The 27,558-nt window shown below is 33.3% G+C and overlaps 1 protein-coding gene across 2 annotated transcripts in view; it reads right to left on the reverse strand.

Annotated features, from left to right (window-relative positions):
- The window catches only part of LOC106472885 (zinc finger C2HC domain-containing protein 1A-like), a 95,811-nt gene that overhangs the window by 22,680 nt on the left and 45,573 nt on the right, over positions 1-27,558 (reverse strand). For both annotated transcript variants that reach the window (XM_022403062.1, XM_013933591.2), the window contains exons 6-9: positions 26,652-26,797; positions 6,601-6,770; positions 4,971-5,060; positions 3,634-3,801 (exon numbers count right to left, since the gene is read on the reverse strand). In XM_022403062.1, the coding sequence (XP_022258770.1) occupies positions 3,634-3,801; positions 4,971-5,060; positions 6,601-6,770; positions 26,652-26,797 (574 nt within the window). The remainder of the gene's footprint in view (positions 1-3,633; positions 3,802-4,970; positions 5,061-6,600; positions 6,771-26,651; positions 26,798-27,558) is intronic.

Raw genomic sequence — 27,558 nt, forward strand, 5'->3', positions numbered from 1 at the left:
TTAACATAACGGCAAATGTATAATGTTTCAACAATGTTCTGTCATCATCAGGTACTGACAGAAGGTTGTTGAAACGTTGTACATTTGCTGTTATGTTAAACTTATATTAAAGTTTATCTTCATTACCCATTCAAGCCATCTCCAAGCATTATAACTCCACTGTAAACTGAGAGAGGAGGGGGTCATGCTCTATGACCTCTTTCTGCAGAAGATCCTGGATGGCTTGTGCTTGACTGTTGGAAGTAAGAGGGTCCTTGGGGAGTGGAAAGCCAACTGGTATGAGAGACAGACGAGGAGGAGACATGAACTGAATGACCAATCCACTCCTGAGAGCTTGAATGACCCCCTGATCTGAGAACCCACAGGACCTGACCCCATAAGGTCATCACCAATGCCAAAACCTGCACTTCACCCTGGAGGAGGATCCATGCTGGTAAGGTCAAAATGACCTTTGTGTTCCAATGAAATGTGATGCCAAAGCAGGAGGTCTGGAAACTCGTGTGGGAGATGTAGTAAACCATACTGTAGGAGAACTGTGGGACAGTCGAGAAACCAGTGTAGAAAGAAAATTTTAGTGAAGATCCATCCACACCGTGTGAAGTAGTTACATGGACATACAACAGACAGTACTATTATACATATATAGTCTAGCTGGAGCACCCGTCTCTTGGACAGAAGTTATGTAAATTCGTGATTAATGAAAGGTTATCTAAGGACATGAAAAGTTGCTTCTTTTACATGTAACTGTAAAAAACGCCCACAAAAACTGCAAAACATAAAATGTGAAACTGCAAGTTTGCATGTATCTCTGCAAGCCTTCATGCCAAATTTGGTGAAGATCCATCAACAGGGGGCGAATTAGTGGTAAAAATGCAAAAATGCCCATAAAAACCTCAAAATGCAAAACAGAAAATGTTTATGTATCTCCCCATGGACCCAACAAACCTTCATGCCAAATTTGGTGAAGATCCATCAACAGGGAGTGAAATAGTTGTAAAAAAGCCCACAAAACTTAGAATTTGTTTGTGTCTCCCCAAGGACCCATATAACCTCCATACCAAATTTGTACAAGGGGAGAAGTAGCAGCAAAAAACGCCCATAGAAAATATAAAATGCAAAACTGAAAATTTGTATGTATTTCCTCATGGACCCAATGAACCCCTTATATCAATTTTGGTGAAGATCCATTCACACCATGCAAAGTAGTTACATGGACATACAACAGACAGTATGATTATATTTATATAGATACATGTTAAAACAAAACATTATTTTAATTGTTCAGAACAATATCCTTCGAGTAGAAAGTGTCTTACTGTCTCCAATCAGCTGTGTGATGTGTAAGGTAGCTGGTTCTTATTCATTTAAGTTGTTTCGTTTATTAAGCAAAGTACGTAACTTATAGAAAACAAACCCAAATGTTTCATATAACCCAATAATGCATAGCTTTCGTTTTTTCAGGTAGTGTTGTGAAAATGACAGGGGATGTGTTATCTATATTAGACTGTTCTCTAATTTTATAATGTTTGTAATTGTTTAATGTTTGTAAATTAAGCCCACTGAGACCTGGATTTGTTTTGACATTCTAATGGAGAAACTTTAACACTGTATCTGAGATCTCTAAGGGCTGACATAGGAAGGTGAACTCCCTCTAGTAAGGCAGCTCTCTCCAAAAGATCCCAGCAACAAGGAGAGAGCAGAAGCTGATAACTTAACCAAAGTAGAAGTAAAAAAATGATAAGATCCTCTGAAATTTGAGCAAGGAATTTATGATAGGCCTCAGACAACAGTTACAAAGATGATAAAAAATGCAAAACTGTTGTGGCAGACAAATTCTGGAAAACTGAGATCAATTAAGATGAACAATGACATCTTGTCAAGAGCCCCAAATAGGAAGCAGAGGGTCTAACCTCTGAGAGTCCAAATATTGGTTCTCCAGGCGATGGAAAGCCAAGGCACGCTGATCCAATAAACAACAAGGCATGGCAACACTGTCCCTCAATTGATCTGAAAATCTCCTTGCATGTACAATAATGTCTGGTAAAGGTGGAAGGACCACGTAATCAGACGACTAGTTATTCCCAATAACGAAGATAAAGATTCATAAGCCACAAGAGAAATACTCAAACATTACAAACATAGTATACTAGTTGTAAAAAGGGTGTAGGAGGCAGAATGTCCATCCGAGGTTCATGAATAGCTGTATGAGCAAAGAAAGGTGCTGGAAAAATAGTCTAAATTCTCATTAGTCTGCCCTTGGTCTCCCACAAATTTAGCCTCAGAGCCAGCAGGAGAAAAAGCATCAAGTCACATATAAAACTCTATCTCTCTGCATATAAGGAACTGTATATCCTTGGGGAGTGGAAAGCCAACTGGTATAAGAGACAGAGGAGAAGGAGACATGAACTGAATGATCAATCCCCTCCTGAGAATTTGAATGACCCCCTAATCTGTGGTGAATGTCTTCCATACTGACACAAACCCTCTTAGACAAGACCCCACAGGACCTGACCTCATAAGGTCGTCACCAATGCCAAAACCTGCACTTTACCCTGGAGGAGGATCCATGCTGGTAAAGTCGAAATGGCCCTTGTGTTCCAATGAAATGTGATGCTGAAGCAGGAGGTCTGGAAATTCGTATGGGAGATGTAGTAAACCATACTGTAGAAGAACTGTGGGACAGTCGAGAAACCAGTGTAGAAAGAAAATTGTGTGAAACCCTCTGTTTGCAACAGGGTTAGTTTTATGCAAATCTTGCAACTGTAATGATGCCTGTTGATAAGGGTCATACCCATCTTCTCACTCTGCAATCTGAGTATACCTACAATGCCAAAATCTGCGCTCCACCCTGGAGCAGGATCCACACTGGTAAGTTCAAAATCACCCTTGTGTTCCAATGGATTGTGGTGCTGAAGCAAGAGGTTTGGAAACTCAAATGGGAGATGTAGTAAACTTCTTATTGTAAAATCAAGAAAATAAACAATAAGCTCAGGACCCACAAAAAAAAGATCAAAAATAATTCAAAAGAAAAGATGCAAATATATTAATAACACTGAAGAGTAACAAGTAAGACCATCATTATAATTTATGCCATTAAGGAAAATTGAATAAGAAGGAATAATGGGTATAAGAGGCCACACTGATGTAGGTGGAGAGAGAGACACAAGAATAAAATCGCTAGGGACTATATTGTGGGATATAAAGAGTGGAGCAAGCAAGGTATAATTCATACCAATGCTTAGATGGGTAAAGAAGAGATCCTTTCATCAGGATAAAGCTAAATAGGGAGTGGAGGTAAGTGTGTTTGAGAAATTTGATTTATTAATTACGTTTTGATGCCAAGTTTATTCACTTGTTTGTTTTAGGGCAAAACCACATTAGACTATCTGTTGTGTTCACTGCAGGGAATTGAATCCTAGATTTTAGCATTGTAAGTCCATAAACTTACCACTTTAATGACCCAGACCATCTTCAAACTCAGATGCCAAGCCTGCATAAGATATTTTGTGAACATAAGTAAAGTAAAAAAAATATTATACCATAAAGGTGAAATTAATCAAAATACACCAAATCTTTTTTAGACTTCTATTTTACTTTGTCACAAATAAATAAAAAAGGATCAGAAAGAAGTACCTGTTGGTAGCCCAGTAACCACTTGTGTCCAACCCTCCAGTACGTTTTCCAGGAACTGTGCGAGGCCCTCTGTTTGCTACAGGGTTAGTTTTATGCAAATCTTGCAACTGTAATGCTGCCTGTTGATAAGGGTCATACCCATCTTCTCTCTCTGCAATCTGAGTATACCTACAGATAATAGTATTTTATTATGCTGATAGATTAACATTTTGGGGAAATTTTAAATACTATAATTCTTTCGATGGTGAGTTCAACATCCTAGTTATTACATGTATTATTGCAAATACAAAGAAATTCAGGAGACATATTGTACATATAAAACAAGAGACAAAGTTCTATGTAGTTAGATTTTCCCATAAAATCTTGGGCATATATCAGAAACATAGAAAAATTGAGATTGATCAGCAAGCTTACTACAAATTTGGTAAAGTTACTGATGGAAACGTTTTTCTTAAACTTAGGAATTATTAAGTGAAATATACTGTTCAATTTTTTGTTTGATGGCTATTCTAACAGCAATACTATCATTTATTTACACTATACACTAAAATTTCAAAGTTAGTTGGCTACACTCTCAATTAGCACAGAAAGGACTAAACACCTTATCTTGCCACCCAAAAAGAAATTCTCATGTTTAAAAACCAATCTCTGTACCTTAGTATTACCAAAATAAACTCTTGCTTGATACATTTTTTTTTGTCATATCTGTGAACTAATAACCTCTTCAGAGAAATGTTTTAACAATGAAAAAAAAAATACATTTCTGCATAACATGTTACAGTTTTCTAAGCATAAGCCATATTCAAATAATAAAAATAACTGAACAGCTTGCAAACTTTTATCAATGTCCTCTTTCTCTAGTACCTGATGATTACGTATATAACAGTTGGTGATTCCATAATGACTTTATTGAAGACTTTTTCTCAGTATTATGTCTATTTCCCCCCTCTCTATTAAAATATTTCAGACTGACCAAGAAGCAAAGTACCTAAGCACATTAATGTTGTTTAACATTTATTTATAAGATGCAGTTAGTTTTTTAGAAACACATCATATCTGTTTGAGAATGTAAAAAGTAATAATCAAATTTGATTTTATCTTTTGACTCAAATTGTTAATCTATAATTGATATTTAGCTGTATTAATATACAACTGTATTTCTCTTTTTTAATGACATAATACATGTTTTATCATAAACTTTTATATAACAGCAAATATGCTTGACTCAAAAAAGAATTCACACAGGTTTATAAATATATATCATGAAAAATAATTTGTATAATGCCAATCTATATTTTTCTTAATGTGTTATACAAAATAAATAATATTTAGCTTACTTTATGGTTGCTCGATTTGGAAACTTTTCCTTGAACTTCATAACTTGTGGAGGCTTGTCATCCTTTATATTTGTTCCTTTTCTTGGGTCTCTATATAAAAAATGTTTAAAACGATTTTTTTTATAAACAAATATATATTTCATTCCAAAATCCACACTGATGGTTATTACAAAGAAATGGATAGGATTATGCCATTTTCACATAAAATATAATTATGTTAATTTCCTAGAAAATTATGGAGACCAAATTTTTTTCATATTCATTTGGAATTAACTGCCACAAAAAATGGAATAAATTGTTAAAGTAAATAAATATATGTATAATCTAGAAATTAATGTCAGTAGTAGTGATTTCCAGTTAAAATTCAATGCTGTACTTGCACCAAATGTATAGTGACAGACTTGCATGAAACTACTGATGAGTTTTGACACTTACTATGCACTTCATAAATGTTGTTTCTGATATGTCAATAATTTTGAAACCAGATATTTTTACAACAAACACTTTTATGTAGGTGCATGCATAACAAATAGTGGTGTTCTATCAAAATATTTCAATAAAATATTATGTTACATAATATCATGTTGTAAATTCCAATTTATTTATTTTTTAAATGCAAGCTACCTATATAAGGGCATGCATGATATATGACATATCTAACAAGTGCACAACTGCTCCTTACATATATATGTACTTTAATGGACTCAATGTCAAAAACAATTAACAGATGATCTTGCAACCAAGAATAATTTTTTTAATTTTACTTCAACCAAAAACCTATTTTGGTACAATACACAATTAAAATTCTGTGAATGAGATAAACTAACCATTATGTTTATAAAAAAGTTATGGTGTGTAAATAACAGAAGAAAAGCATATAGAATCCAGCAAAGTACAAGTTAAATACAAGGAATGTTTTAATAAAAAATAGCAAAACTTTACACACTGAGATAATAATACATGCAAAGATATAAATAGAATGTAGACAAAATACACAATGAACGTTTAAACAGATAAAAAACGAAATATAACACTAAATGGTTCACTGTACATTACTTGACAAATAATTTTGTGTGTTATAAACTCTATACTAGTCACATTAGATGTATTGCAGTAGACTCTGATAATTTCCAAGATCTTAAAGTATTTCCAATTTTTCATTTGGTTGTTGTTTTGCAGTACTGATAAATTAAATTTTAAATAAATGCTGAAAACAAATTAAGAATCAAACTAACAACTGAAGGTTTCAAGAAAGTCAAGTATAGAACTGTAATAGTTTTAAACTGAGCTATAATTTTCTTAGAATATAGCAATGCCTACAAATAATACTGACATGGCTAAAATTTAGATTTGAAAGTACTGAACAATACTCAAATAATGTTTAAAAATATTACATTATGAGTTATTGATCATATAAACAAACAAAAGTAAATAGGAATAAATAATCCTAAATATACTGTAGCACCTGTCAATCTTGCTTTTCCTTCAAATCAAAAATTATAACTAAAAATTTAAAGTTTCATAGAAGTGACAAGTGAAGTAATTGATATATTTTAATATAAGATTTAAAAGATTGTGAGCTATTTCTGTTTCTTCTAACAAAAAAATATTAAGAAAATCAAAAACTAACTTCTCTGGTTTTTTTTCAGATTGGTGCTTCTCTTTATGTTTAACATTCATTTTTTTACCCATGACAGCAGGTGGTGAAGTCAGAGGAGCTTCTTTAATGGTTTCTTCTACTGGTGGTTTCCTTGATGCAGGAGGACCACCTGATTTCTGCCCAGGTGATGGGGCTTTATACTTGAATAAGAAATAAGTAAAATTAAACATTAATTTCTAACAATGTTCTTGAATTGCATGTATAATCTATTAATACAAAACAAATCCAGTGTGCTCTGACTTAGTCTGAATGAAATATATCTGAAACATCATGAATTTTAATTTTAATGTACTGAAAATAAACCTACTTCATTACAGTGTAAAGCATTTGTGAAACAAACGGATAGTTCAGACAAAATTTAAATAATTTAGATAATTAGTCTTAAAATTTCAAATCAGACTACAAAAATATTAGTCCTAGTTACAACGGAATTTTAGCACAGATACAATATAAATACATCCAATTACTTGTAGACCACTGCAAATGTTCATATACATAAGATCAGGTTTCCTCAAAATTCCAACTGGATCAGATTTCATGCTAAATTTATCTATATCTAGTTACCCACACACACAAATCAAGAACTAACTCAAAGCCCATTCCCATGTCTGTGGTTTCAACAGATAATATATAAGGACAGCGAAGCAAATGGATATGTTTGAGGGAATTTTACAATTGCTTCAATATTTTTAGCATTTTAAAAGAATTTAAGAAAGAAGTTATAACGATTTTCTGAGTTTTTTTTTGAAGTGAACATATACATGAAGAAATAGTGTAAGTAAAGACGTCTGTACTATGAAATAAGGTCAAGAGCTAGAAAGTACAGCTAGCTGGTTAAGTGGTACTGAGAATCACAAGTTAGGAGTTATAAAAAATGGAGCTACAACAGAGATGTTGAGAAAAACACTGGGCATAAGATTGACAATGATAAATTATCGACTCCGAGTTAGTAGTACAGTAAAGGCTACTAAAATGTTTATGATAACATCTCAAATCAGCACTTTGATGCGAGATCTGTTACTCCAGACCAGTGTAATAGTATAAGTGAAAAGGCAACCAGAGCACTCACCATCACAGTAACCAATTACTTGAGAGTTTTGGTTCTTGTTTTCGAAAAGCCAGAGAAGTTGCACAGATTGACCAATAAAGTGTTAGAACTACTTGCGGGTAGTTAGGAATGCTATTTGGAAGGTCAAAAGAATACAAAGAAGATATGGTTTAAAAACTCATATCTGGAGCTAAAAATCAGTTTTCTCCAGGAAGAACCGAGATTCTCCCCAGAGTCATTGATAAGCCAGCAACTATGAAGGTTCCTCAACTGTGAAGATGTACTAGCTCAACTATGTTGTAAGTAATGAAACTATTTCTCTCCTAATCAATTAATGTGAATTGGATGGACTCTAAAGAAACATATAAAAGCTAAGGAACTTGGTGTTATGTACAAGATATAAGTAATAGTGTTGTTAACCCAAACATATCTTATAATTAAAAGTCAATAAATGATTAATGATAAAAGAAACATATTTTATGTTGAGAAACTTAAATAAATTTCATATATTGTTTTAAATATTAGTCTCAGTTTCTTTATTCTAAATGTAAATTGCCTTGAGTTAGTGAGTTGTGAGCTCCTCTCACTACTGCAATCCTCCACTCGATAAATTTGGTGTGATCGACAGTATAATTGAAACTTCAACAATTAGCCCTAAGGGTGCTGCCCATCACAACTGGTGCAATCTTGAGTATTTTTGGAGTAGCTAATGACAGGTTGATTAGAGTAAAGAAAGTCAGCCGAAGTACTATAAGTAGAGTAAGTTAAAAATAAGTAGTAAGTAAGTGAATATGGCTACTATTGGTGTAGACATGACTACAGAAGAGGATGGTGCAAGCCCTAGAGTTGATAGAAGGGCTGACACTAGCTATGAAGCTGTGGCAGAACAACCTGCACAAGTAGGTCCACATGGCGCTATGCATTTAATGAATGCCATACTGTTATATCACGGTAAACTCGATGAGGATGTTGAGAGCTTTATTGATGCCTTAAATGAAGCTGCCAGATTATTGGGCTGGACTGATGCCCTGAAGGCAGACATATAAGATTAAGAACAGCAGGAGAAGCAAAATGCTATATTAGGGCTTATAGCAAACTTCATGAAACTATCAGTATCTAGTATGTAGGTAAATAGAGGAGTATAGGAAGTGAGAAACAACAAATGTAATTTTAATAGAGATGCAAAATTTAACTCAGCAATGAGGCAATTCTGTCTGAGTTTTTGGACATAAGTTGTAGGTGTTAGGAAATAGATTACACAGGGCTTATACACACCCAAACGAGTTGATGGTACAAGATACTTTCAAATCTGAATATGAACGAGGGTTATACAGTAATGCAGCTAGATGTTATGTGAATGAAGCAAATTCCCCTCAAAAACTTTGCTTGATCTGATTGAAGTAGCCACTTGAGAAGAGCTATGAGAAAAAAAATATGTAGGCCTAAACATTCTGCTGTAAACATAGTAAATAGACCTAGCAAAATAGATTGGCAAGTTAAACAAAATAAGCCCAATGGCCTCCAGTGTTTCAACTGTGACAAAGTTGGGCATGGAGCAAGGAATTGTTTTCAAAAGAAATGAGCAAATAGCGTGTTTTAATTATGGCATTTGTGATTGCCGAAATCAACAGAAGGTAAAAAATAGAAAAACCCCAAAGGCTGGAGTTTACAGAGGAAAGTTTCCAAAAAATAACAGTAGCCCTAAATTCAATGTAGAGTCAAAATACGTAATGCCCCCCCCCCCCGCGCACGCGAGATTACGGAGCAAAAGTAGAGGTAGTTCTGGAAGTTTGGGATAAAAGATTGAGTGTCCATAGTGTTAATGAAGTATCAGCAATAGTTGTAACAGAAATAGAATGTGTAATATGTTGCTTATTGGTTGATACAGGCAATCAATCTTTGCTACTAAGTGCAGAACTAGTAGATAAAAACCTGACATTGTTAGATAATGCTTGGAAAAAGGTTTCTAGAAGTATTTTAAATTCTATAACAGGACATTCTGTTAGAACACTAGGTAAATATGGTGTACATATAAAAATAGGAAAGTTAGAGTTAGAACACTCATTTTATATCTGTAAGCACATAGGTTTAAAAACAGATGGTATCATAGGGCAACATTTCTTAAGGGCTTATGACACTGAAATATCTCTTACTTTGGGTAAGGTATGCATAGATACAGAGATCTTAAGTTTTGACACGATACATTCCCGCTGGCTAAAGTTAATAGTCAGATGCCTAACGCTAACATTAGCAAGGCTAAGGATCAACAGTGAAAACATGAAAGCACTGATCTCCTAGAGTGTAGTGATACAAAACAAAGTCAGAGAGGAATAAGAAGTGTTCTAAAGAAAAGCCAGAGAATAAGAGTACACAGAAAAACTCTAAATCCAGCAGAAGTAACAACAGAAGTCATTAGAATAAGGTGAATGATAGTAAGATAAGACAGAGTACGTTAGCAAATAAGACTTTAAAACAGGAAAATAGTAATTCAAACCCCTCAGATAACTCTACACTTATGCCTAACATTAGCAACAGAGTATCTAAACAGGAGTGTTTGAAAGAAAGAGTACCTGTAATATTAGTTAAAGTAACTGAAGTACCTGCAAGAAGTCAATTTATTGTTGAAGCTAAAGTAAATGACTTTAAGTGTAATGAAGAAGTGTTAGTCGAACCTATTGAGGTAGAAGAAACAGGAGTTTATGTAGTTGCTTGTATTAGTAAAGTGTCCGAAAGAGACACAGTACCTATAAAAGTACAAAATGTGAATGAAGAAAAAGTAAAACTACCTAAGAACATAGTAGTAGGTAAGGCCAGTAGTACAGAACAATTTGCTGTAGTAGGACAGCATAATGTTAATAATGCTAAAAAACGGGTACAACAAAGTAGGATAGATTGGGATTCTATCTATAGGAAATATAGGCAAGAAACATAGACAGGGTTTGATAATATTGTTAGAAGAGTATAGAGATATATTTGTAAGAAAATATGACCCTAATGGATGTACAAATAAAGTTAAACACAATATAGTGTTGGGTGATAATAAGCCTATAGCAGAAAGACCCTATAGAGTGCCAGAAAAACACAGGGTTGAGCTAAAACAATGTGAAAAAGATGCTTGAACAAGGAGTAATTGAGGACAGTAGTAGTCCGTATGCATCTCCGGTTGTATTAGTTCCTAAAAAGGACGGAAAATTAAGGTTCTGTGTGGATTTTCAGAGAGAGAGAATGTAGTAATTGTCAAAGACATTTACCCATTACCTAATATCCAAGTAACCTTAGATAGGTTAGGTAAGAGTAAATACTTTTCATCTATGGATTTACAAGGTGGATATTGGCAGGTAGAGATAGAAGAGGAAGATAAAGCTAAAACTGCTTTTGTATTACCTTCAGGTAAATATCAGTTTAATAAAATGCTTTTTGGCTTATGAAATGCCCCTTCAACATTCCAGAGATTAATGAATGTTGTATTATCAGGCTTGCAAGATTTAGAACGTTTCTGTTATTTTGATGATGTTATTGTGTTCGCTGCAAATTTTGAAGAACATTTGGAGAGATTAAGGCTTGTACTTGATAGATTACGGACAGTAAATTTAAAGCTTAAACCACGTAAATGTCAGTTTCTGAAAAAAGAAGTAGAATATCTAGGTCATTTGGTGACCGCAGATGGTGTAAAACCTAACCCTAAAAAGTTAGATGTTTGTAAGAATTATCCAGAGCTTAAAACAGTGAAAGATGTTCATGCATTTTTTGGATTTGTTGACTTTTATAGAAGATTTATACCACATTTTGCATTATTGGCAAAATCTTTAACTGAATTAACTAAGGAAGAAATAAAATTTCAGTGGACAGACAAAAGACATGAAACATTTGAGAAACTAAAAGAAACTTTATTAACAGTTAGTTAGTTAGTTTTTGAATTTCACGCAAAGCTACACGAGGACTATCTGCACTATCCGTCCCTAATTTAGCAGTGTAAGACTAGAGGGAAGGCAGCTAGTCATCACCACCCACCGCCAACTCTTGGGCTACTCTTTTACCAATGAATAGTGGAATTGATCGTCACATTATAACGCCCTCACGGCTGAAAGGGTGAGCATGTTTGGTGGGACGAGGATTCGAACCTGCGACCCTCAGATTGCGAGTCGAGCGCCTTATCCACCTTTATTAACAGCACAAATTCTAAGTTATCCAGATTTCAGTAAGGAATTTATCTTAAGCACAGATGCTTCAGGTTTTCCTATAGGTGCAGTATTATCACAGTTAAATGAAAATGGAAAAGAACTCCCTATAGCTTATCAGAGTAGACAATTAGGAAAAGCTGAGATAAATCATTCAGTTACAGAACAAGAATGCTTAGCTGTAATGCATGGAATTAAAACTTTTTGTTGTTATCTGTATGGTAGGAAGTTCACTATTATTACAGATCATGTACTATTAAGATGGTTAATGACATTAAAAGACCCTTCCTCTAGGTTAGCGAAATGGTCATTATTACTACAGGATTATGATTTTGAAATAGTACATAGACCAGGTAGAAAGCATTCTAATGTTGATGGTCTGAGTAGAATTAGAGTAGAAAATACAGAGACTGAAGGAAAACAGACAATTAAACAAGTAAAAGAAGTACAACCTAAACATAAAAACGAATTAGAAGTAATTTGGGATTTAGATCATGTAATTAGCGAGCAAAAGAAAGATCCCATATTAAATGCCTTACGAAACAAGGTAGCACAAGGAGAGGATACAGAATACATATTAGATTCAAATATCTTATGTAAAAAGGTTAAGAATAACAGGTCTTTACAAATAGTTGTACCTCATGACTTGAAAACTAATGTTATGAAAACATATCACGACACACCATTCGCAGCTCACCTAGCTTTTGCTAAAACATACAGAAGGATAAGTAGGAGATTCTTTTAGCTAAACATGAGGAAAGATATTAAAGATTACTGTGTGTCATGCATAGAATGTCAAAAACGAAAAACGAGCCCATACTTTAAGAACGCTCCCTTACAAAGAATGCCGAGTCTAACAACACCCTTTCAGCTAATAGCTATGGACATATTAGGCCCATTGCCTACGTCTTACACAGAAAACAAGTATGTGTTAGTAGTTGTAGACTATTTAACTAGGTTTCCTGAGGCTATTATATGTTTACCTGATCAGAAAGCAGAAACAATAGCCAAGGCTTTTGTAAACAACATAGTAGCTAGATATGGTATACCCCAATGTCTATTGACAGATAGAGGTAGTAACTTTATATCTAAGTTAATGAAGGAAGTTTGTGAGTTACTAGGTGTAAAGAAAATTGAGACAACAGCTTATCACCCAGCTGCTAATGGCTTAGTAGAAAGGTTCAATAGAACTTTGTTAGACATGATCTCTCAATATTTTGAGAAAGATCAGAAAACTTGGGATGAGCAGATTCCCTTGTTATTATTAGCATTTAGAAGTGCTGAGAATGAGTCTACTCAGGAAAGTCCATTCTTTCTATTGCATGATAGAGATGTTATATTACCCATGCAGAAGATATTAGCTCCTAGAAAAGCTAATTATACGGTAGATTACAACTATAAGGCAGAACTACTACAGAGAATGCAGTTGGCATTTGAATTAGCTAACAAACATTTGACTAAAGCTGCTGAAAGTAAAGAGAAACAAGTAAATAAGAAGGCACAGGTTAGTGATATAAAGTTAGGGGACAAAGTATTGTTATACACTCCGATTGTTGAGAGAGGAAACACCAAGAAGTTAGCAAAGTTATAGAAAGGTCCATTTAGAGTCCTTAAGCAAATGAGTCCAGTTAATTTTGAGATTCAAGAGATCTATGAAAAGGGTAAACATTTGGTACATGTTAATAGGTTAAAGAAAGTAAAGTGTCATAAATTTTATCAATATAAGTGTGTAGAAGATGAAACTAAGAAACATAAACAAGATAAGATTATTCTTAAAGAATCTGATAACTTAGGTGAGTTTAATTCATCTTTCTGTGATGAAGAAGAAATACTAGAACCAAAGCCAGAAACACTAGAGTTAGAAGAAGATGAAAGTTTTGTACTAGGTAGTGAAGTAATAACAACAGAAGATACCCCAGTTAGTAGTGGCAACAGTGCACCAATAACTGAGGATAATACCCCTAGTACCCCAGTGACAACACAAGCTGATATAGCAACCCATGACTATAATCTTAGATCACGTGGTCCTATATCAACTCCATCGGAAGTGACTTCTACAACTAAGATGAAACAAGTGAGATATGATCCTCAAGTAGTTATACACAAACCTAGAAGTGATGTAAATACAGTCAATATTGTATCTCGTGAAGCCAGTGTAATTGATGCATTCAATAACATGATAGGCTACTTATGAAATTGTAAATAACCTTAGTAGGATAAGGTATATGTAATGTATATTGTATAAGTATTATTATTATTTGTATTATTAGTAGGTGTATCTATAGGATTACCGGGATTCTTACATTACTGATGGTAAACACCAGCACTGGACAAAATGTAAGTACTGTTCCAGTGGAGAACAAGGTAGGTGTGGTTTTTGTTGAAGAAGGTAATTTTATCTTATCTGGAGACAAATGGATAATTGTGGAAGACATACCATTTCTGCAGTATGTTAGATTACTAGTACAATTACAAGAAGAGTTAGTAATGTTTGAGAAGTCATTGAATATGAATACTCATGTTAATTTTGACACAAAAGGTCAAGAAGATGTGACACTATATCACATGAGATACCAGGGCTCAGCTATCTTACAGTTAGCAAGAATCTTACAAGAAGGACTAATTGAAAACTATAAAACATTAATTAAACAATATCATGACGAGATAGATGAACTGTTATTAGAATTAAAAGATAGTAAAGATAGTGTATCCATATCGGATAGAACTCGACAGAGACGAGGTTTAACAAATGCAGGTGGAAGTGTTTTGAAATTCTTATTCGGAACTGCAACCACCGATGATTTACAGGAATTATATGAGAAGGTAGAACTACAGAAACAGGTATCTAAGGAAATGATTCATTTAACAGGTGAACAGGCAACCATAATGAATTCATTAAACCAGACAATTGAATTTCATGACCAAGAAATTAGAAATGTTTCTAGAGCTTTAGTAAACATTACTAATGCATTGATACATACTAGAATCAGACAAACTGAGTTACATAAAGCAGGAATTGAAATGTTAGTTTTTAACACTAGGATTCAGAATAATCTAAAACAGTTATCTTTTACTGTAGGAAGTAGCAGGACAGAGGTAACTAAGCTAGTACAAGCATTGTATGTAGCCACAGATAGAAAGTTGAGTTCATACTTTCTACCCCTGAGTAAATTAGAAAAAGTACTAGATGAAATTGAAAGGAGATTACCCCCATATTTACAATTTGTGATCCCTACTCATAGTGATCAGATTTACATGTATTGTACATGGGCTGATGTAAAAACAGGCACAATTGGGCATACTTTATGGATGTTTATAGATATACCTTTATAGGTGAGAGATAGAATGTTTAAACTTTATAGAATCATACCTTTACCATTACCATTAAGTTCAAATCATTCATTAGCGTTAACTATGGAAAATGAAAGACCGTATATTGCTGTTTCAAGTGATCAGCATACTTACTTAGAAATGACAAAAGAAGATATGTTAAGATGTATAGAAGGACCTATCAGAGTCTGTGATCCTAATTCAGGAATTTATTTAGTATCTATTGTAACTTGTAATTATATAATATTTGCAGGAATTAAGAATAGAATAACTGAATTGTGTGAGAAAAGAATAATTATTCCTAAACCATTCTATTTTTTTGTATAAGACTAGGATCCCAGGAACTTGGTTGTTTAATGTTAAGGATGAGCTTACATTATCAATAGTATGTCCAAAACCAAATGTACATCAGTTTGATTATCACACTAGTGTAGTTAAGTTAAGAGATAGATAGTTAAGATATTTAGCTAGAAATTGTTTAGCTCATGGTCAAGATATTACTTTGTCCTCTAGTTTTAGGAGTGCAACTAAATACGTAAGAACTTGATTAAATATAAAGATTTTAGAATTACAAGAACTATTAACTAAAAAAGAATCACAATTAATTCAGAGTATAAATGTAGAAACAAACATTAAGGAGTTAACAGATATACTAGAAGAGACTAAACATTTACCTCCTAGAATGTCAGGATTAAGTACTAAGAAACTCCAACAGCAATCCTCCACTCAATAAATTGGGTGTGATTGGCAGTGTAACTGAAACTTCAATAATTAACGCTAAGGGTACTGCCCATCACAACAGTGGTGGGAATCTCGTTAATCCATTCATGTAAAGGTGAAATGTCAGTTAAAATAAAAGTTCTCTTATAATTAACTTTACCTATCAATCAGCAATCACCCATTTGACTCACAAAAGTATCACCTGCAAAAAACATCAACAGCCACAGAGCAAAAGATTTCCTTCCTGTTATCATGAAAAAGAATAACATCTCACCAGCAGTCAAAGCAGCTGTGAAAAAGCTCCAAGCAAATGACAATGTAATTATAAAAGAATCAGAGAAAAGGAAAGGTTATGTTAGTCTTAAGCAATTACCAAGGTAAAATTGAAGAGAAACCTCAGGACACATCCACCTATGCTACATTAAACAAAAAATCCATCCAAGATGGTTGAAGAAGAAGCCAAAAAGATATTTAAGCATCTAAAAGAAGAAAGTGGTTTGCCAGAAAAATTACTAATGGAATTAAAATCTTTCCATAGCTGTATACCTAAACTATGTGGAGTACCTACATACCATAAATAAAATTTATCTTTAGACCCATAGAAATAGAAATCACATCCTGGTCACCAGATAAACTGTTTAAATCATGTCTAAAGTATCTTCCATCACACTTAAACTAAACAAAAGATATGCTAGTCTACACAAACAATATGTGCTGATTCCATTTTATTTTCCTTAGATGTAATTGCCTTGTACCCATCTATACTCATAGAAGAAGGCATAGATAGCATCATTAACTTCATATCTTCACTTGATCAATACATTTTCCCAAGGAACATCACACTAGAAACCATCCACACAATGCTTATTTTTTTCCTGTACAACAGTTATTTTAAATTCAGAGACACTTTGTACAAACAAAGGAAAGGGATAGCAATGGGTAACAGAGCAGCAGTCACATTTGCAATAATATTCATGCATATACTAGAAACCAATGCCTTGACACACATAAAAGAAAAACAGGTTTAATTCCTGAATTGAGGAACCCATATACTGACAACATATTTAGTATACGAAAGCAAGGATAAAAAAACACTACAGTTTTACTATTTCTTAACTAACTACCACCTATCAATCATTTTCACACTAAAACTACCCAATGAAGAAGGAAACTTAATACTCTTAGATATAACCCTAAAAATCCAAGACAAACAAATACAGAGTTCTCTGCATGACAAAATTGTAGGAAACTGATATTTCTCCATTACAAATCACACCACCCAGACCAAACGAAAAAGGGGAAAAATAATAAGAGAACTAACGAGAATAAATCAAAACTGCTCCACACCAAATTCCACTCAAACAGTACAAAAAGAAATTAAAACACTATTATTATGAAACTGATACCCTGAATATTACCTTGACAATGTTTTCAAATCACTAAAAGGCAAAAACATTACAACAGCAACAGATCCAAAAACACGAAAACATCCACAACAAGCATTCCTTTCATAAACAACACAATCCTAACCAAGATTCATAAAGCTGTTAAACAATCCTAGCTGGCAATCAACATAATGCAAAAACCAGGTAAAACACTGAAAGAACTATTAGTTTACTCTTCATACTCATAAAGAAAACGTGTCAAAAAACAATGCTATATCAGAGAAAATGGAGCAGGACAAATGTTCCACTGCAAAAATGTAGTCTATCACATCTTTTGCAATATATATGTGGAGATGCACATATAAGAGAAACTGAAAAACCGTTGTACATGTGCATCTCAGAATACATCACTGCATTATATACATATAACCAACACAAAACCTCCTGTACAAACACAGAAAATGATAACTCATTTAAAGTTTCTATCTTACAAAAACAAACAAACAAAGATTATAAAGACAGAGATATATATATGGAAGCTATACTTATTAACAAAAACATCCTAAAATAAACAGAAACAATAGATGATAAATATAACTAAACCTCCATTCACAAAACCATTACATTGTATCAGTACTTTCAGTTTATCACTTGCATACTTTGGAATATCACACAGTCTTACAGTTTGTTTTTAACACTGCTAGTAAACTTTGTATCCTTTCAACTTTATATTTTTGTTTCAAAGCAGCTTCGATTTCCATCTATTTGGTTTTGTAGCTAATCATAAAATAATTTGTAATTCCCTTTATTTTTATATTTTATATAAGTAACATATAGATCATGTGTTAGCATAGCTACATAGTTAGAATCATAACTATACTATAATACTAGAATAGTGAAAAAATAATAATCTTGTATACATTGTTTGAGACACATTACAACATACTCAAGAAATAAAACATCATAAGCAGTTTTATAATTTAACAAATACTGTAATGTCAAATAATTTTATGTATACGCCCAGAAGAAGCCACAAAGGCGAAACATCAGTTAAAATAAAAAGTGCTCTTATAATTATCTGGAGTGTAAAGGTAATTTTTTCTAATCTTATTATCAAAATGTATAAATCCCTCCAGTATGCACTACAAATTTTGAAAGACATGAAAACATATTATGAAAGAGAAACACATGAATATTTTTTGCTTCCAATATTACTCTTTCCTTTTAATTTCCAGCTGTCCCAGCAATCCCCAAATTTAAACTTTAAAACACAGAAAAAATAAAAACCCCAAAATCACCTGTGTATCTGTGGTATCCATTGTACCTGAAAAATCTGTTTCGTAGCATAACATGTACATGAGACAAATAAATGATACTTAATTTTACTGAATGATACTCTTACATGGCTAATGTACTTAAAACAACTTTAGTTTTACAGAATTGGATATTTTATTTACACTGCTAAGACACATAAAACAACTTTCAGTTTTGTAAAAAATTAATATTTTTAGCAATCAATGTGTTTGACAAAAAACAAAGTTTGGTAATAAAAATGATGATGACTGGGTTCCCACTGGGGCCAACATTAGCTAATGCATTCCTTTCTTAACAGGAACGGAAATGGCCCAACACCTACTCTACCTACCTTATACCTATTCTTTACAGAAGGTATGTGAGTAGCACTTTTAATCATTTTTCATAATGAAGATAACTGCAAAATATTTGGAATAAGTGCCATTCAATTCAGATACAAGGTTGAGAATAATAATATCTTACCTTTTTGAGACATCCTCATTAACCATAACACTAATGGATTTTGTTCACCTACCGAAGAAAGACATTTACTGGACTCATTACACACTTTGACAGCTTTATCCCATTTGTGTGGAAAATAAGCCTTGTAACATGCTTATTAAACAGATCTTACAACCTGTGTTCCACGTATATTAATCTATACTCTTAAATTTCTTTCTAACATGATATCCTAAAATGTAATGGTTACTCACAACATTTATTAGAAAAATTATTAATACCTTTCTAATTAAGAAACTCGCAAATCCATCTAGGTTATCAACTGTACCCAAACTTCCCATATACTCTTATTTTCTATACATTGGTAAACAACGATTAACTTTCAAAAATGAATTTAAATGCATAATTTATCAAGTTGATTTCAGATTAATTTTCAAACCAACATCATGGATACAAGATTTTTTCCATACTAAAGATCCCCTCCCAATCCCTCATTGTTCATGGCTTCTACACCTTTACATGTGTGAAGTCTGTAAAGCTTCCTATATTGGCAAATCCAAATACCATCTAAAAGTGAGAGCCAAAGCACATATAGGGATTTCCATCAAAATGCCAAAAAGTTGAGTAATCTCTGTACTTCCTCTATATACCAATACAGTGAAGAAACAGGACACCAACTCAATATATCTAATTTCACTATTCTCTGCAAGTCCAACAGTTATTTCAAATTACTGATTAAAAAACCTTCACATTAAACAGCATTCTAAGACCATAAGTAACACACAGTCTTCACTTAAGTTTCACACCTTTTAATATGTATAGTAATATTTATATTAGTTCTAATTGTTATATGTTTTCTTGTTCTAACATCTCCTGTTGATCACTTTTCATTGTTTTGGTTTAATTATTGTTACATGTAGCATTGTAATTCTAATGGTATCCAAGGGTTGATGTAAATTATTTATATTTTGCTTTACACACTGCAGATGGAATCTATAGAATTCTGAGTTTATCTTTGTCCCTTTTTCAATAAATAAACAACGTTGTTTGTCATAAGTGTTGTAATCCTTTGTATTATTAACTTGTTTATATTGAAGAAAAATATGTAAAATAATTTTCAGCTTTTACAATAACTGCTATCTTTACACTGTTATGTACTAGATGACAATCACATGGGTTGAACTGACCCCTCTCGTAGAGACCAACTGCCTCACAGGAAGTAAAAAAAGTGGCTTCTGTTAGACAGTCAAGGTCTCCTACTGAATTAATGAGCTTTTTCTTTCCCCAAATCTCTTCTCCTTGAGGCACAAAAAATTTTCCAATGTTGATTCACTCACCATTTAGATAGATACTTAACATAACTGAACCTCTGTTTTCCATGTTTCCTCATTCTTTCCAGTTGCAATCAGACTTTCAATTTTTTGTTTCCTCATAATGTGTGAAAAACTACAACCATCTCTTTCTGATATTAGCCAGCAGCTACCTTTTGCAACCAAGGTCTTGACAAAATATCTTCATACCTTCAAGATGTGCTTTAAGAACCATAACTCAATTGCTTCAATTCTCTTTTTACACTTGGCATTATTGTCCAACATTCTGTTGTATATGTGAGAATTGGTATAACATAGCATTTGAAAACTTTTAACTTCATTCCTATAGAAATTTTATTATTTGTCAGCATCTTTTTCATCTTTTTGCCATCCCTATTCACCATTTTATTTCACAATCACATTTATCATCTGATGTTATCTAGTTTCCCAGGTAATCAAATTTATTTACCTGCCTTATCTGTTTCTTTTCTACTTTGACATTGCATACAGGAATTAACTTCTTTTGTAATTACCATGCATTCTGTTTGCCTACAGTTGATACATAAACCCATCTTCTTGCTTTCACTAACAACTTTATCTAAAATATTTTGCAGCTTCTCTTCTGAATCAGCTATTAAAACTGTCATCAACATAATACAAGGTGTTTGAATACATACTTACTACACCTCCTTTAATCTGATATAAACGTCACCAAAACCTTACATCCTACTTGGTAAACTCTATAACAGCTTTCTTACTTAGGGCATTCCCCAGTGTAGTAGAATATTTTGGTATTTGTTTGTACATTACAAACTATAGAGCAATAACAGCCCTAATTCCACATTCCGGATAATAGCTCAATACACTTACACATTGGCATGCATAGTTTACTGCATCCCCTATACATCAAACTATACATCAGAAAAATAGCCAGTAAGCTTTGTAAGAGATGTTGGAAACATCTTAGATCTAAATATGAAGACTTCACTGACATCTCCTTTTCTAGATTACTCTGATCATAATAGCCTTTCTGACAAGCAAGTTAAAACAAAAAAGTCTTGAACATCACCTCATCTTCCTACTAAACACAAAGTTTCCTTGTGAAATGAATGAAAAATTAATTTTTGAATATTTTTTAAATCTATTTTTTGTCATCTAAGCCTTTTTCCAAAATGAGATTACACAATAACTATTTCTATGTTCAATTTCCCTTTTAAACAATGCCTTGGTGAAAGCCTTTCCCTCTAAAGGAAACATATCACAAAATATTTTTCATTTTACTTGCTTCATTTTATGCAGTTTTATATCGAATTATATGTGTGTGTGTATATATATATATATGTATATACATTTGTTTATTTATAATTAGTATTCCTGAAATTTGATTTGTGTAGTTTCAATAATCAATTAAATAGTTCTTAATTCTGTCAAACATTTATTTTTTGGCAAATATTAATATATTTACATGAAACATTCAACACCATTTCTTTTCAATAATATTTTTATAAATATGCTTCTAACTTCTTGATGACTCTTTCCTAGTTTAACTCCTCATTAACATTGTATATGTTGTCTAACAAAGGGCATCTATTTAAAAGGTCCCAAAAATAATTTTCATTTAGTCTTGTTTTAACTTATTCAAGAGTTCACTCAAATATTTCAGCAGCAAAAACCAAACATATTCTCTCACAAAAGCCTACAAAAATATTAGGTACAACATTTTTCCCTTGATGTGTCACAAACTAGTAATCAAAGTCCTGGACTAGACCCTTGACGATGAGAGCGAACATGGAGAAGTTAACTTGTTAATGTAAATTAAAATGACATAGCAATCAAACATGAAATGGTGTAGACATGGTTGTGAATGTGATGGTTTAAGAATAGTGAGCTAAACTGTGGGTCCAGGTCAAATGAGGATAGAACTGATTCGAAGATATCCCAATCAATTTAACGTATCAACTGAATCACGGACTTGTCAACTGATTACTGTATAGACAGTGAAACATAAAACAATGGACATGATAGTATTGTTACCTTCAAAAAGGAGGATAGGAATCATATATTAGAAATAATTAATTTCAATATTTTGTGAAACTAACAGCATAGCAAAACCCAAAGAAGCAATGTTGAAGTTAAAGCAGATGCACTATGCATTACAAGATGATTTCCCAAGTGATTTTCAAATTAAAATATCATTTCTGCAATGAAGAGTAAATATAATAAGGATGGTATAATGCCCAGGATAGTACCACCATAGTATAAATAATATACATTTGATCATGTTACATTCTCATATAATATTTATTTTATTTTTATTTTAGAAGTTGTGTCAAATTTCATTCATTGAGATCTACTAAAATATCATCAGTTTCTTGAATGAGATTGCTGGAGAAGGGAGTGGGAAAGTAGAAGTGATAATGGAGGGGATGACTGAAGGAGGGTAAGGACTAAAAACCATGGTTGAGCAGGCCAGAAAAGACAGTGAGAAGGACTCAACACAGAGTGGTGTGGATAAGGGATAAAACATGGGGTAGTAGGCAGATTGGAGGATAGGCATAAGTAAAAAGGTTGAACTAATCCTGACTGAAGGCATCTACTACCAAAGACAAAGGATGTGGAACTGAGGACCATAAGATGGATAGTTTGGAATTGAGGTAGGTGGCAAATGTATCCAGAAATGGAGTACCCCACTTTGCACACAACCACCAAAACATCTGGGAATTGAGGGACCACTCCATAGGGAAAATGTTGTCAGGATGAGACATGCAGTCAGCAGCAAGATGCAGAGCACCCGGGACATGACATGCCAGTAGGTGTATGTGAAATGAATGGCCCCTGAAGAGGAGTTCCAATGTTTGAAAACAAAGCAAATGTGAACAAGTGCCCCCTTGTCAAGTGAGGTAAGAGAACGATCAAATTTTCAAAATGGATCACGACCAATTTGCCTCATACCAAAAGTAAGAAATGATCCCAAGCTTGACGAATGGCAAGTAGCTCCAAAAGATAGATGTGCAGAGCCAATTCAACCAAAGACCAATGACTTGCAACCTCCTGGTAATCCATAAATGCCCCCAACCCATTAGCGAAGTATTGTAAAAAAATGCAACTTGGGATGAAGGGGGGGCAGAAGAGGAATGTTAACTATGGTGTTGTCCACCAGAAAAAATTTACATGTAATGAGAGAGGGAGAAGAATAACAGAGTCCAGGGGTTCCTGGGCAAGATTTCATTGATCATGCAACACCCAGTGAAGAGCACATGTGAGCACAACCTAAAGGAATGAGGGATTCCATGGAAGCCCAAGTAAAAGAGACAGAACCTCACATGCAGTGAAAGAAGGAGAGGATTAAGCTTTGTGGACTAATAGTTCCATCGTTCTCAATTGGAGAGGAGACAGCTGGGCCAAACTGAGATAGGAGTTGAAGAACACTCCCAAATGGATAAGGTGTTGGGTTGGGATAGGCAAGAACTTCTCCAACTTGACTAGCCAACCCACATGAGAAGCCTCTCAGAGAAGTAAGTGTGTGTGTGTGAGAGAGAGAAATGTTTGTTGGGATGGAGCTAAAAGCAGCCAGTTGTCCATATAATAGTGAAACCACAGACCACGAGAATGAAGAAAATGTGCAAAGGCCCAGACCACCCAACAGAATACTTAGGTTGTGGAAGCCAGACTAAATGGGAGAGTGCAGATTTGATATACTCGATCTTTGTAGACAAAACAAAGGTAACATCTGGATGTTGAAGTAATATGGAGGTGAAGGTAAGCACCCAATACATCCATCTTAGTCATTCAAAGACCCGGAGTAAGTGCCCACTGAATAGTAAGGAAAAACTCCATGGTGAAATGAGTCAATGAAACAGTTGAGACTGGAGAGATCTGTGACAGGATGCCAGTAACCTGTCTTCTTGGAACTATGAACAACCTAAAATAGAACCCTGAAGAAGGGTGATTGATGGGTTTGATAGCATCCTTGTGAAGATCTCGAACTGCTTTGAAGAAATGCTGACAGGACAGGGGATCCTGAGGAGAAGGGGAAGGAATGGGATGTGGAGATAATGGAGGTGGGGTGAGAAAATAAGGGTAGAATCTTGTGGATAACACCTGAAGTACCTAAAGATATGTGGTGAAAGAGCTCCATAGGTGAACAAACCTAGCCAAATGTTTCTCAACCATGCCAGAACTGACAGTATACTCACTGGTCATTCTATAAGTGAAAATATTAAAGTTATTACCTTTGGGTATCACTAGCCAATAGTTAATATTATATCCAAAACCTTCACATAGTATTTAGCTATGCATTCCTATAGCAATCTTTTCCACAAGGAAGTGCATTTGATACTAAGATAGAATGACCCAGAACAATGCTTAACTAGGAGAAAATCATTTTAGCTATGTTTCAGAACCAATTCTCAACTGTTAATTGCATATGTGAGCCAAAATACATGTATGTGTGGAAATTTTTTACAATTCTTGTCAAACAAGAAAGTTTTACTGGTATAAACTAAAAGAGAAAATAAACATTATACTTTAATATGCCTGCATACTACAAGGTCATCAACTGGTCCAACCCTGATCTGCAATTAACTAAAACTAAAAATCAGAATTTTAAAACACGAGAGAAAAGAATAATATGAATTTGTGTTACCTTGCAAACAAAAAAACTAAACTACATAATAGTTTGTTAAAACTTAAAATAGATAAGTTATAAACACAAAAAGAATATTCTAATACAAGGTCATCACACTGTCAACTAGGTATTTTATAAGGTGTTCCAAAAGTATATGTAAAGAATGCAGTCCTGTTACACCTAAAGGCTCTAATACAGTTACATATTATCATGGATTAGTTGTTTTATGGTCAAGTGCCTTAAGCACTATACACATAATCAATATATCATAACAGATAGTTTTAATTTTTTCTAATGTACATGATTTAAAGTTTGATAAAAATGTTTATTGTGCAACTTTTAATGTAAATTTTCTGTGCACTAAAATTCCTTTGGAAGAGACATTGCAACAACAGATCTTTATAACAGATGACATTATACGTATAATAAAAGTTTATAAAGTATGTTTTCAGAAATTACTGAGATCTCCCACCAACTAATCTAATTTTTTATTTAGCAACATTGTATATGATAAAACAGATGGACATGCAATGGAGTCAGATTAGCGTCATCACCTGCCAAATTGTTCTTTTGCTACTATGAAAAACTGTGGTTGGGAAAAATGAGGAATAATATTCTACATAAGTCTACCACATTTCATCAAGATCCAATCACTTTTGACTGGGTTATAGAGCAAAAATAGTGTGAAAAATCAGTCCCCATTTTAACAGATGGGGATTTTTTGGATTTTTGTGACCTTGCTGTTACCATGACCCTACAAAAACTAATCTCTTCTAAGTTGGGTCATAATCCAAGTGTATACCAACTTTCATCAAAATCCATCATGCCATTTTCAAGAAATCCTGTTGAAAAACCCAAACATACAGGGGTGAAAACATAACTTCCATCACTTTCAGAATGTGATGTGTACCACAAAAAAATAAAATATATATGTATTTAATGATTTGTACTTTCATTTTGACAATTTCATTCCAGAATTCTTTGAAACAAGTATGATTAAGATATTACTTCATCACAATTATAAAATCAGTAGCACTTATGAATATCTTCACACGAAGTTCGGACACATTAAACATTTTAAACAAAAATGTTTTTCCAAATAACATGGTTCATAATATCATACACAATTATATGAGTAAAGTCAAAAGTTCTAAACAATTAAAATGGAATTTTTCTAAATAATGTTTGTAACTAGTATTGCCACATAATGAAAAATATGTATTAAATGTGAAAAAATCAGTTTTCAGGTCCAAAGACAAAAACAGTCAATAATATCAAACTTGAAAACATCTAATTTTATGTATGAATTGAAATTTTCTAGATGTAATTCTATGCATAATGAGTCAAACACCAGATGGTAAGAAACACAGATGAAATAACATAAATTTGACAGTTAATTACAATTCAAGTATTCTCAATCACACTCTCAATGAATCTGATGTAGCAACACATCACAGTTCACATAAGATTCTTGCTAGAGAAAGCAATCAAAAAAGATTTACATACAAAAAATGGCTTTTAATGAATAGACTTGAGTTACAGATCAATGAAATGAGTTCAGCAAGTTATTGCAGCCAAACAAATAGTAACATTGTCAAAAATATTTGTGAAAGCTTTGATAAAAACGAAAAACAAGTGTGGTATATTTGTTAATATTGAAGAGCCTTTTACCTTTGTCCTTGCTTTTAGTCTTTCTTTAGCATCAACGCTTGCTGGACTTTTTGGTATTCTAGCCTTTTGCTCTTGACACCATGGGATATGTCTATCAGCTGCACGTTCATTAAAGTAACGTCCACAAGAAGGACATTCTACATAACCTGTGAGAGTCATTTATAAAAAATAAAAACATAAATTACATCGTTATCAATTTTCAATGTAGAAATTAATAAACCATTTATTTACCCTATAATACTTTATAAATGAAGACAACAACCTTCACAAAGCAGACGGAAGAAAACATATACTTGATAGTACAAGACACTAAACTTTCAGTTCATTAAAGTTACACCCACAAGGAGAACATAAATGCTTGCATTTTACAACAAATACCACCCAACAACCACTAAGAACTACATTTTCATGATACACCAGCTCTCATCAGCTCAGTGAAGTTCAAGGTAAGCAATCTTATCCAATGTATTTTTATATTGTCTTAACCCGATGACTACCGGTACTAACTTTCTTAGTAGGCAATACAAGTGTGCATTTGTGAATTGAAAATATGATAGAGAACTTATCTTTTAATGGATTTCTGATTTTATTTTTATAAATAGTAGCATAACATTCAATTATTTGTACAAAATTGTATTCTTTAATGAAGTTTAAAGAGGAATTTAATGAAAAAATTCCTAAAATACGTTTTAGACTGTAAATAAGCGCCCTCTAAGAAGAAATGTTTTTTTCAAAAAATTTTTTAAGATATTTCCTTTCACCTCAGCACTGGTCCTGCCATCTATGATTGGTATCTAAACCTTTTTCTAGCCTACTTTCTTTATAAAACTGCGTCTAGGCGTGTTAAACCTCAGTTGTAAAACTTTTAGCCAATCCTAGTGGAAAGTGTCAATTTCAGTACCAATTA

The sequence above is a fragment of the Limulus polyphemus genome, unplaced genomic scaffold (assembly GCF_000517525.1).
Source record: "Limulus polyphemus unplaced genomic scaffold, Limulus_polyphemus-2.1.2 Scaffold5, whole genome shotgun sequence".
Lineage (NCBI taxonomy): Eukaryota > Metazoa > Arthropoda > Merostomata > Xiphosura > Limulidae > Limulus > Limulus polyphemus.